The sequence below is a fragment of the Camelus dromedarius genome, chromosome 11 (assembly GCF_036321535.1).
Source record: "Camelus dromedarius isolate mCamDro1 chromosome 11, mCamDro1.pat, whole genome shotgun sequence".
Classification (NCBI taxonomy): domain Eukaryota; kingdom Metazoa; phylum Chordata; class Mammalia; order Artiodactyla; family Camelidae; genus Camelus; species Camelus dromedarius.
The window spans coordinates 17,397,261-17,410,659 of NC_087446.1; the positions used below are offsets into that span (position 1 = coordinate 17,397,261).

The 13,399-nt window shown below is 33.4% G+C and overlaps 2 protein-coding genes across 10 annotated transcripts in view; one reads left to right on the top strand and one right to left on the bottom strand.

Annotated features, from left to right (window-relative positions):
- The window catches only part of ZDHHC17 (zinc finger DHHC-type palmitoyltransferase 17), a 328,798-nt gene that overhangs the window by 66,329 nt on the left and 249,070 nt on the right, over window positions 1-13,399 (top strand). The window lies entirely within an intron of this gene.
- Window positions 1-13,399, bottom strand: part of OSBPL8 (oxysterol binding protein like 8) — a 133,766-nt gene that overhangs the window by 64,552 nt on the left and 55,815 nt on the right. For 7 of the 8 annotated variants that reach the window (XM_010988201.3, XM_010988200.3, XM_064491548.1 and 4 more), the window contains one exon: window positions 6,080-6,217. In XM_010988201.3, coding sequence (XP_010986503.1) covers window positions 6,080-6,217 — 138 coding nt within the window. The remainder of the gene's footprint in view (window positions 1-6,079; window positions 6,218-13,399) is intronic. The other variant, XM_064491549.1, reaches the window with a different exon arrangement.

Consider the following 13,399-nt stretch of genomic DNA (forward strand, 5'->3'; position numbering starts at 1 on the left):
GATCCTATGCCCTCTACCAAAGCAGTTCACCAACTCATCCATTAAACCCCGTTGCATTGCCAGCATCCCACACTCTCTGCCACTGTTCATTTGTTGCATACACCTCACAAAGCCTAACATTACAGAAGAAAGTCTCACCCAAGGTAAAACTGATACCAACCTAAACCTACTTGGGAATTCCACTACCATGGTTCCTCCACTTTTGGGCTGTATTCCTAGTCCAATCAATCCCTTAACTTTCACACTGGATCTCATCCCTGCTGCCTTCTCTGAGAGCCTTGCTCTGTTAATTCTCCTATCTTTCTCCTAGAGTATTTCCTCGAGATAGGCTACTCTCTCCTTTGGGCTGGCTGTCCAATTATTGGACAGCCAACTTAAGAGCCCTGAAGCGCTTTTGACTAGCTGAGAGATTCTAAAAAGGTATCCCTTTAAGACTCTTCCAAGTGCTTTTGTTTTGCTGAAAGGCTCTGGGAGGCACCATCTTAAATCTTTCTGAGGTCTCAACCGAAACATCTTACAGAAGCATTCTTGATCTCACCATTACTCTGAGGCCATTTTTAACTGACAGAACTTTGGGATTTGAGAAGAATTTAGATAAGCAAAGGGAAGGGAGAGGATATTCCACGATGGAGAATGAGAATAAATAAAGCACAGTCTCATGGGAACAGTGAAGAAAGCCATCTAGCTGGATTCATGAGGAGAGGAAATACAAAATGAAACTGGAAGGGTAGAATAAAATCCAAAATACAAAGAGCCTTGACTAACAGAATACAAAATCTGTAATTTATACTCTATGTTGCTGGTTTCCACTTGCTGATTCAAGTGTTGCTACATCAGATACATTTGGAGAGCCTAACCCTAGAGATTTTCAAATGTTGGAGTGGAATCTTTATCTAAGCAAAGCTCCCAGGTGATTCTCAGACACAGTCAGACTTAGGAGCCACTGACAGGCAACAGTCAGCCGTTGACCTTTTGAGAACGGGAGTGATGTAAATGCAGATAGATACCTAATGAAATTTTCAGTTACAAGCTTAAATAATCAAAAGTTGTATTTCAATTGGTAATTTTCTATTTCTCTTTATCCACATCATTTCCCTCAGAGACCTACTTCATAGGATCCATGTATTCTCTAGCCATATACATCTGTAAGAACCCCAACCCCATCACAGTCTCACCTTAACACGCAACAATAATTTTCTGCTTGGTCATTTTGTTAAGAAAAATGAGCCTGGTATACTAGATGGTAAGGTCCTAATAGAAGTTAGGATGCTGTGGTACTATGTAATATAAGCATGGAATAATAAGGACCTGACCTCAGATGATGACGTTAAGAATGAAAATAAAGACCAGAGCCTTGACACTGTAACACTTCTAGAAGAAATCACAAAAAATATTCTTTGCAACTTTAGGGTAGACAAATATTTCTTTCATGGGAGAAGGGGGAGCTTAAGTCAGAGGGAAAAATTAATAAATTGGATTTCATCAAAATTAAAAACATCTGTTCTTTGAAAAAAATCACTCAGACAATGAAAAGACATGCCAAAACTGGAAGAAAATACAACATATACTGCTAGCAAAGGATGCTACTGAAATATATTTTAAAAAATTAGATAATAAGACAAGCCTATTTTTGAAGTGGGCAAAAAATCTGAACTGACACTTCAGATGTACAAGTGGCCATATGAAAAGATGTTCAACGTTATGAGTTAGCAGGGAATTGCAAATTAAAACCACAATGTGATACTACTACACACCCATTAGAATGGCTAAAATAAAAAGATCAAGGATATAGAGCAACTGAAATGCTCATACACTGCTGACAGAAATGTAAAATGGTAGAACTACTTTGGGAAACTGGTCATTTCTTATAAGGTAAAACATACACTATCATATGATTCTACACCTGCCCTCCTAGATATTACTCAAAAGAAATAAAAAAAAAAGTCCACATAAAGCATGGTACACATAACGGGTTTATATCAAAAGACAGAGGAGCCAGAGTTAAAGTTTGGAAAATTTGAGCCTCAAAAAATCTAATGACTATATTGACTGAAACTTAAAAAAATAAATAAAATTCTGGAGTCATCTCCAGGTTCACATTCTAGCTCTATCACTTACTGTGTAAACTGGGGCAAGGAAATTACCCTTACCAACAGCTCAGTTTCCTCATTTGTGAAACAGGGAGAATAATTTATATACCTTAAGGTTCTAACAAGAATTCCAGGAGCTAATGCACATAAAAAGCACTTAAGAGACATGGGGAATTTTAAATGTTAGTCATTATTACTATCAGTAAGCTTTTGGAACTCAAATTCTTTCCATTTAGAAGCTGAAATACTAATCCAGAGTACCTGAGTTATGGCAGACCTATCAAAGAGGCTTTCTAGATATCCATTAATCTCCAACAGTTTATCTTCATCATAACCTGGAATTAATGGATATATCTTATTTCAGACACAACTCTGACACCTGAAAACTATGATATGGAATTTCAGTAGGTAAACCAGAGGGAGATATTATGTGTTACAGAAATCCAATAGGTTGACCTTAACAAATAAGTACATTCAATATGTAATTCACTCTACAAATATTAATTTATCCATAACTTACCCAGGAATGTTCAGGTGTAAACCAAGATATAACTAACACTACGGCTGCTTTAGATGCAAAAATTAGAGGTTGAATATGGCCATTCATACCAAAACAATTTCCAAATAAGCCTCTATAAGACACTATAAAAAGTATAGCAAAGGTCAAAAGATTAGCCTTTGACTCAGAATCATTTACTTAAAATAATAATAGTAATGATCACTGTTGTGGTGGTTATTATCAATCAGCCATCATGAGTGGTTATCATTCATCAGGCTAAATTCTAAGCTTTTTATATGTATTACCACATTTTAAGCCTTATAAAAAATCCTTTGAGCTAGATAGATACTAACATTATCTTCATTTTACCAATGATTAAAACTTAATGAATATATTAAAATGCAAGAGTTATTTATGACATTAAAAAATTTTAAGCCAAAAAAATTTGTCACCACTGGAAGTAGACTTTATGTCATCTCTTTAATATAAAAACTGGTATTTAGGAGGCAATAATCATTTATCTTCATTTTCCTTTGGGAACTACATTTCAGCATTTAATAAGTAGCTCTAAGACAATTAAGATCTCTTCCTTACAGAAAAATTTCAGTAACAAAAGTAAAAAGAATGACAAAATTAGAAAATCACTATTTTTCAACACCTAATGTTGTAGTTGATTCAATGTTTATCAAAGGGTGGTTACCCCTTTAGGTGAAAAGCTGATGGGGAACAGAATATTAATTAGGTGCCAACTCTATTTTACTCTCAGTAATAAGGGGAGAAAAGATGAAACTTTCAATGAAGAGGGTCAGGCTGTCACTACCTGAATCTGTTGATCAGTCTCACATCACTAAGAGATGATCAGATATTAAGTGAATTCTCATGCGAGGCAGCATAAAGTGGTACATATTCCCTACAACATAATCTTGCCAAAGATGTTCAGCCTGAATGTAATCAAGCCTTTGCATTTAACTTCCGGTTCACAGAAAATATAGAAGACAGGGAAACAGACTAAACAAGGAGATACTGCAAGGAGGCAAGCAACCAAATTCAAAACGTCAAACACTCCATACAGACATTGACCCAGTTTCTCAAAAGAGTCAAAGGAACAAGAGAAAATAAGGATAAACAGGACGCTCTTTGGGATTAAAGGACATAAAATGACAACAACCAAATGCGATATACAAACCCTGGTTTAACAAGCAAAACACTTGGGGAGAACTGGGGAAATCTGAATATGAACTAGTTGTTAGCTTAGATTAAATAATTATCATTAGTTTTATTAGATCTAATAAAGGTTTTACGGTTATATAAGAAAAGTTCTTAATTTTTAGAGATGGATTAAGCATTTGGGGGTACAACATCATGAGGTCTATGATTTGCTCCAAATATTCCAGCCCCACTCACAAGTAAATAAAATAAATACAACAAAAGATAAAGAATTTCCTAAATTTACCTGTTACGTATATTAGTGTTCATTGTACTATTCTCTCAAATTCCCTGTTTGCCTGAAAATGTTCATGACACATATAAATGAGAGTAGTTTTAATTATTAGTAACTAACTCTTTTTTATTTCATTAAATTCTAAGTTAAAGAATTCCTCTAAATATTCTAGTACACAGATGAATGAATCAGATGAACCATATTTATTACAGTCAAAATTCTGGTGCACAGAATGAAAAAAATATGCATGCTGCATTCTTTCAGAATTTTATCTTAAGCTTACTTAGACCAGTGTGTAACATATATCCATTTTCAAGCTTCAAAAAAGCATTTGGCAACAAAAATGCTATCTTTCCAAAATTATGTTCAACAAGTAAGCAATAAATTTTAACATACTAATAACTGTTTTTATCTTGTTTTACATAAAATTTCTCCAGTTCCAACAACGCTATATTAAAATGTTTCCACCCAACACTTGACCAGGAAAACATTTTCCACTGAAATAGAAAATGATCATGTAACTTACTATTTACCAGTTAATATTCATTTAAAAAATAAGTAACTAAAGCCTACTTTCAAAGGATAATTCATAAAGTAGTAACAAAACCTAATTGTACAGATAGTATAATACGGTAGTGTAGTTAAGACTCTAAATTTTTAAAAATACTTGATAACCTAAGTACATATTAGCTTTCAAACACCACGTTTAAGTTCTCAGTTTTAAAAGCAGAAGTTTTTCCACAACAGCTATCAGTAGTACCACAGGAGATTTCAAGGCATTTGATTAAACTTTAGCTAAGGAGCAGAATCCAATATGCAAAACTTATCAATTATGAATTAGTCAGAGAGATCCACAATCCCTGGGAATCCCCAAGACTCTTCTAGAGGGTCTGCAAGGTCAAAATTAGTTTCATAATACTTTTTCATTGTGCTGACATTTTCACTAAGAGTGTGCTTAAGAGCAACGTTGGGCAAAACTGCTGGCACATTGGCACACATCAAGGTGGGGCACCACACTGTAGCAGTAGTCATTGATTTCTTCACTGACATTCAAGAAAGCCAGTTTCACTTACAAATGTCGTTGATGAAGCAATAAAGCTAGACATAAATTGAAGAGATTTGCAGAAACTGTAAAATAGTAGTCTTTAGCCAAAGACAATTTTATCCCGCAAGGGACATTTGTCAAGGTCTAGAGATATTTCTAGTTGTCACAATCAGGAAAAATGCTTTTGGCATCTTGTGCGTAGAAGCCAAGGACGCTGCTGAACATTCTACAATGCACAGGGTAGCCCCCTACAACAAAGAATTATCCAGTCCCCAAATGTCAATAGGTCCAGGGTTGAGGAACCCTGAGGGAAAAGAATACCACTCTGCTCATTCTCACTCAACTTCTTTTTTGTTGGGGGGGCATATTTATTTTTCATAAAAATATGTGATAGGTTTATTATTGTAATTTTTAATGAATTAAGAGTAAACATTTTTTACAATTATGTATAAAATAAGCCACAAGGATATACTACACAAAACAGAGAATATAGCCAATATTTTGTAATAATTATAAATGGAGTATAACCTTTAAAAATCGTGAATCACTACATTATACACCTGTAACATAATAATATGTCAACTAAACTTCAATAAAAAAAAGAATAAATATTTTAAAAATATCTCAGCTTTAACTTACAATACAGTAAGTATCAAAAGGTTAACTAACCCAGAATAAACAAAAGTTCTTTGGGGTCTTCAGTAATTTTTGACAGTATAAAGGAGTCCTGGGATGAGAAAGTTCGAGAATCACTGAATTAGAAGAATGTTATAACTAACCAAGTATGCTGGAGAATATAAGGGGGATTAAAGGACTCTAAAAGAAAATGTACTCATTTCAAGAGTATTATGGATGACCAAAACAAATAAAACCCCTATAAAACCAAATAGTTAAAAAGAAAAAAGTTATGTTAGACTCCCAACTATCATTGTTCTCCTTGGGAAAACAAAACAAAACAAAACCACCAAAAGCAACAAAAAAACATTAAAAGCACAACTCCTTACCCTGGCTAAGAGGACTTGATGGACTAAAAGATGGCTGATACAGATCTTTGGTTGGCGTCGGAAAGGATTCTTTCCCTTGGCGCTGACTCATCTTTCCTGGTGTCAGGTGTTGAGTATCGTCACTGTTTGCTACCACAGCTCAAGGAAAGAAGGGAAAAAGAATTAGTCATGGATTTATATAATGGCATAGTTAATAACATGGACTAGAACTATGACTGAAATGGCCTCAATGGTTATATTCATTTTACCAACTCAATACCTTAATAAATTAATGTAACTGTTTTATTTTTAGGTTGCTTTCAATTCAGAATGAATTTATAGGTATGTGTTAAATTATACAAATTATAGACCTCATAAAAATGAAAGTACATTTCTGATAATGAAAGGTACACCCAGGTTTACTGTTGACCTTTCATTGTGTTATTAACTCTATATATTCACCAATAGAGCAATAAGCAAAGACAATGTCATTTCACAGGAGAAATACAAATGGTCAATAAATATGTGAAAAGATACTCAATCTCATTTGTAATCAGAAAAAATACAAATTAGTAGCAGCATAAAACAGTGTTTTATATTCCCTAGAATTTCTACTCTAATTTCTAATTTTCATGGAAGGTAGGTATGATTCTTGATTCAAGTTTCTTGGGGAAACTTGAGGTTCAGAGACTGCTGTGCCTAAGAGTAAGCAGGTAACATTCTAACACAGGACCATTTGGTTCCAAAGTCTGGTCTCTTAAAAGATTGCTGCCCCAACAATCAACCTAAATAGTGTTTAAGGCTGCTGTTCAGCCATTTGGCCAAGCTACTAATAGAGGAGAGCAATGCCCAGTTCCACAGGGGACAGAAAAGAGAAAACACTCAGTGAAGGAGTAGGGCAATCGTGAGCAAGTCTACAGTGCCCTGGGATCTCTATATCCTTTCATTTTATATACCTGTCTTGCAGCCTACAAAACTTTAGTTTTTATTTCAAGAGAATAATTCTGTCTTCCATTTATTTAATTTTTAACTTAACCAGAACTTCATATTCACATTTTTAATTACCATACATTTTAAATCATATTGCTGTAATATTTTCAATTGTGTTAGTTTTCAAAATCATATTTTAGTTCCTTAAATTTCAATGTAAAAATTAAAAAATACTTTCACTTATCATCCAAAATATAAAAATTTTATTTTCCCATCAAGTCCATAAAAAAGAATCCATACACTGATGACTACTAAATTTTAACCTCCTCCTGAACTCAGGAACTCACATATACAATTACCTGCCTTATAATCATCTCTATTATTTTACAGGCATCTCAATTTATTCAAAACAATTCTTGATTCTGCTTATCTTCCAAACCTGCCTCTCTCCCATCTCAGTTAATGGAATCACTATTCCCCTCCCCCTCTTTCTCAGGCCAAAAACCGTAGATGTATTCTTTGATTTTTCTCTTTCTTTCACATTTCATACCAAATCTTCTGTGAGATCTTTAAAATTTTTCTGGACTCCTCCTACTTCTCTCCACTTTCACAACTACCAGCTTGTTCCAAGCCACCATTACCTTTCCACTGGGTCACAGCAGCAGACTTCTACTTAGTCTCTAGACTTACCATCTTTCTCCTTGTTTGTGTAGAGTTCATTCTCTATACAGAAACCTGAGCAATCTTTGTAAACCATAGGTCAGATCTGCAGCATGCAGAAATACCCACAATGGCTTTCCATTATGCCTGCAATAAGTACCATGGCCTAAAGATTCAACAGTCTGGCCCTTGCTTATCTTTCCAACCTCATTCTCTATCACGTTCCACTTTATTCACTTGGCTCCAGCTATATAGCCTTCTTGATATTCCTCAAACATGGCATCTTGCCCCAATCTTTCAGCCTTTGTATCTTTTTTCCCCTTTACCTGGAGTTCTCCTACCCAGGTCTTCATATTATTGACCACTCTCATCATTTGTTATCTGTGTTTAAATGTCATCTCTTTAGAAAAGCCATCCATTGTGTCTTTTGATAAAAAAGTTCTTAATTTTAATACAGCACAATTTATTAATTCTGGTTTGGTTTTGTTTGGTTTGGTCAGTGCCCATTCTGCCACAGTTATATTCTATCACTTTACCCTACATGATTTTCACTGTAGCTCTTAGCACTATCTGAAATTATATCATTTATTTGTCTATTGTCTGCCCTCTACATGAGACCATAAATTCCATAAGAGAAGAGAGTTTTGCCTGCCTTTTATTCCTATAAATCCTTAAGTCCTGGCGTGATCCTGGCATGCTGAAGGTGTTCAGCAGAATTTTGTTGAATGAATCAGATCAACAAATTTTATATTTTTATGAAACTTCATTATAATAAAATATGTGGTGGCTCATTCAGTTACTAAATCCAGTATCCTTTTAATATCTAAAAATTAGTACTGAAATTTAAAATATGGGTTACTGATACAGAGAGAGACAAACTGACCCAAAGAACTTTACAGAGAGCTCTCAGAAACAAACCCATGATTATGGAGAGCATAGATACATGTTAGAAGTAGGAAAAGAGAAGACTATTCATTTAAAAATACTAGGAAAATTGGTCATCTATGTTGGAAAACTAGGTCCCTACCCTTATACCACACACAAAGAACAGTTTTTATGAAATTAAATATATAAATGTAAAAACCAAAACTTAAAAACTTTCAGAAGAAAATGTAACACAATTAGAGCTGTTGTCCAGAACATGTTAAAAACTCCTATAAATCAATTTTAAAAAGACAAACAAAAAGAAAAATGTATCAGGGATGTATCAAAAAGAATAAAATACCTAAGAATAAATTTAACCAAGGAGGTGAAAGACCTGTATATTGGAAACTTTAAGACACTAACAAAAGTTAAAGAAAATACACACAAATGAAAAGATATAACATGCTCATGGATTGGATGAATTAATAGCATTTAAATGTCCAAACTACCCAAAGCAAACTACAAACAATGCAATCCCTCTAAAAATTCCACTGGTATTTTTTTTTTATAAAAACAGAAAAAACAATCTTGAAATTTGTATGGAACCACAAAAGACCCCAAATAACCAAAGTAATCTTGAGAAAGAAGAACAGAACTGGAGGCATTAAACTCCTTAGTCTAAAGTTATTATTACAAAGCTATAGTTATCAAAACACTATGGTACTGGCATAAAAACAGACACATGATCAATGATACAGAATAGAGAGCCCAGAGATTAACTTATACATATATGGTCAATTAATTTATGATAAAGAAGCCAAGGATATACAATAGGGAAAAGGACAGTCTCCTTAATAAACGGTGTTGGGGAAACTGGACCACTATCTTACTCGTACAAAAAAATTTAACTGAAAATGGACTAAAGATTCAAATGTAAGACCTAAAACTATAAAAGTTCTAAAAGAAAACTGGAAGTAAGGTCCTTGACATCAGGCTTGACAATGATTTTTTGATTTGACACGAAAAGTAAAGGCAACAAAAGGAAAAATAAGTAAGTGAAACTACATCAAACTAATAAGCTTCTGCACAGAAAAGAAAACCATTAATACAATGAAAAGGCAACTTACTGAATGGGACAAAATAGTCGCAAATCATATATTTAATAAGGAGTTAATATCCAAAACATACAAAGACCTCATATAGCTCAACAGCCAAAAGGTGCATGAAAAGATGTTCAATATCGCTAATTATCAGGAAAATGCAAATCAAAACCACAATGAGCTATCACTTCATAACTGTTAGAATGGCTACTATCAAAAAGACAAGAAATAACAAGTGTTGATGAGGATGTGGAGAAAAGGGAACCCTCATGCACTGGTTGGTGGAAATGTAAGTAGGTGCAGCCAATATAGAAAACAGTATGGAGGTTCCTCAAAAAATAAACTGAGAACTACCATATGATCCAGCAAGTCCACTTCTGAGTATTTATCCAAAGAAAATAAAAACTCTAATTTGAAAGGATATATGCACTCATGTTCACTGCAGCATTATTTACAACAGCCAAGATACAGTAACAACCTCAGTGTCCATCAGTAGAAGAATGGAAAAAGAAAACGTGGTGTATATACACAATGGAACACTACTTAGCCATAAAAAAGTATGAAATCTCTCCACTTGTGAGAACATGGATAAACCTTGAGGACATTATGCTAAGTGAAGTAAGTCAAACAGAGACAGACAAATACCATACGATCTCCTTTATATGTGAATCTAAACAAATAACCAACAACAACAAAAAAACTGCATTCAAAGACACAGAGAACAGATTGGTCATTTGCTGGGGGGGTTGTAGGTGGGTAAAATGGGTGAAAGGAGTCAAAAGGTACATAGTTGCACTTACAAAGTGAGTAAGTCATGTGGATATAATGTACAGCATGACAACTACAGTTAATAATACTGTATTCCATATTTTAAATTTGCTAAGAGGAAATCTTAAAAGCTCTCATCACAAGGAAGGAAAATTCTATAACAATGTATAGTAACGGGTGTTAAGTATAATTACTATAGTTATCTTTTCACAATATATACAAATATGGAGTCAATATGTTACACACCTCAAACTAATACAATGTTGTATGTCAATTATACCTCAATTAAAGAATTTTAATTTAAAAAAATGGAGGGAAAACATGAACAGTTCATGGAAGAAGAAATGCAAATGGCAAAAAAATGCACAAAAAGATGTTCATCCTCTTTAGTAATCAGGAAAACATAAATCAAGATCACAATTAAATAAATATTTCATATTCAGTAAAACTGAAAAAAAATTAGTATGTCTGATAATACCAAATTCTGATAAGGATGGGATCTGTGAGACACCTCAAGCATTGCTGGTAGAGAACAAACTGATACAAGCACTTTGAAAAACAATTCAGATCTTATAAAATTGAATATCAGCATACCCTACGGGTCCAAAAATTCCACTCTTAGCTTCATACCTAGAAATACACTATATATGTGTACCAAGAGATAAGAACAAGAATGTTCATAGGAATGCTGCTCATAATAGCAAAAATCAAAACAACTTAAATATTCATCAGTTGAAAACAAAAGAAGATTAATATATTGTGGTGTTGCATGTAATGGAATAGTATGTAGCACTAAAAAGGGAGGGTTTCTATCTATACCCAATAACATGGCTGAATCTTGGAAACAAAATGTTAACTACAAAAAACAAGCCCTAGAAGATGATACATAGCATGATACCATTCTTATAAAATTAAAAACCTAGCAAACCTTACTTATATGTATGTAACCTAAAAATAATGAAAAAAAATCTATTTTAAAAAAAGCAAAGAACACAAGGGGCAGGGTATACCTCAGTGGTAGAGTGCATGTTTAGTACGCATGAGGTCCTGGGTTCAATTCCTAGTACCTCCATTAAAATAAATAAATAAACCTAATAACTACCCCCTGCCCCCAAGAGAAAAGCAAAGCATAATAAACAAAAAAATACAAATCAGTCATCATCCCTCTGGGGCAGGCACAGGGACAGAGAGACAAGCAGCACGTAGATAGACACGAGGCATCTGTAAGATTCAAGTTCCTATGTTGAGTGGTAGGTTCAATATGTACTCCCAATATGATTATGCTTTATAATTTACATATGCCACATAAGTATTAGTACATTTAAGTACATTAGTCCATTAAGACATTAGTACATTAAAGTATGCTTTAGTACTCCATCAGCAAGACACAGGTACCTATGTCTTAAATACCTTCACTACATAAAAAAGGAAATAGTCTGAGAAGTATAAATTTAGTTCTATTCACCACTTTCTAACGCCTTATTGATTGATGTATTACTGTTTATGATTTTGATAACCGTGAAGTGAGGCTGTAGAAATAGCAAAATATATATATAGTATATTTCCTTAGAAAAAAACAGAAAGCCTATTTTTCTATTTTTTTCTCTTACTCTATTCACAAACATTAACTATACAGACAATAGAGAATTTGCATAATATAAAAATCATTTTGATGTCCTAAATAATTTTCACAACAGTAGACTATATACATGTAAACTCCAGAAGGGCAGTGACTTTGTTTTTATTTGGCTAAAACTGACAATAAATACTTGCTAAATGCCTCGAGAGATATTTGAGGAATGAATCACTGCAAGATTCCAAAACTGTTTCTGATACTAAAATCAACCATCTCGCCTTCTTAAGATAGCACTACAGTGCCCTCTCCTGGTTCTACCTTGTAGTCAAAGGAAAGCAAAGAGAAAGCACAGCACAGCAAAGCAAAGTAACCTACTTTGCTACTCATCTTGTTTTTAAGTTTGGTAAAAACTAATCACACTGGAATAATTAACAGTAATATAATTAACATAACAGCTTTAACTTCTAAGGAGATTATGATTCTATAACTACCATTCTTTACTTTCTGAATTCAACTCATCAATACAAAATGTGGAGAGTTTTACAAGCTTCAAAGTCTGGTGTTTGCCCTTAATTTAAGTAAAAGTTAAAATGGAGTTAAGTGATTATTTTAAAGTCGTAAATAATCTCTGTGTAAATCCTAGATATCCCCTTACAGATGGTATACCTTTTCTCCAATACTTAAATAATTTAAAGTACTATATGAAATTACTTTTCACTCTAAAAGATAAATGATCTCCAGTAAATAATTATACAACCCCAGCCTTTTAATAGTTGGCAGAGTACAATATAAATTCATCTTTAATATATGCTGTATATCTTAATTTATATATGCTTAAAATATTTAACCACAATAAATTTCTTCTGTTCCAAGTAGAAATTAAAGATCTTCATTTATAAAACCCAGTTCCTAAAGTAGAACCACTTCAATTGATAATAAAAATGCAATTCTATTTGTAAAGTTCAGCAGTCCCAATCAGTACACCTGAGCTAACGTCTAAATATATAAGTTCATTATAAGTAACTAAAAATCCACTGAAAATATCTAGCAGATGTCACAAGTAAGGCTGAACAAGAAAACATAAAAATGTGCTGGGATTTATGTGCTTTTTCTACCTTTACAATTTCTACTATTCTAATCATGCTGGATGTATAATAAACAATATATTTAAAATACTACGAATTGTTACAATTAAGACTAAAAAAGGCATTTTAACATATTACTTTAAATTACCCCTCTTTTTAGAAAACAAAATTACAAACATACTATAACCATTATTAGAGACAAATAGCAACTGATCTAGACCAGAGTATTTTAACAACTAGAAGACACTTTGCCATTATCTCGCTCAGCGCCCTGCTTTAGCCAGCACAAAAAATGAGCCCTAAAGGAGTGAACTGATTTGCAACAATCAGACAATTATTCAGGAATAAATACTAAAAT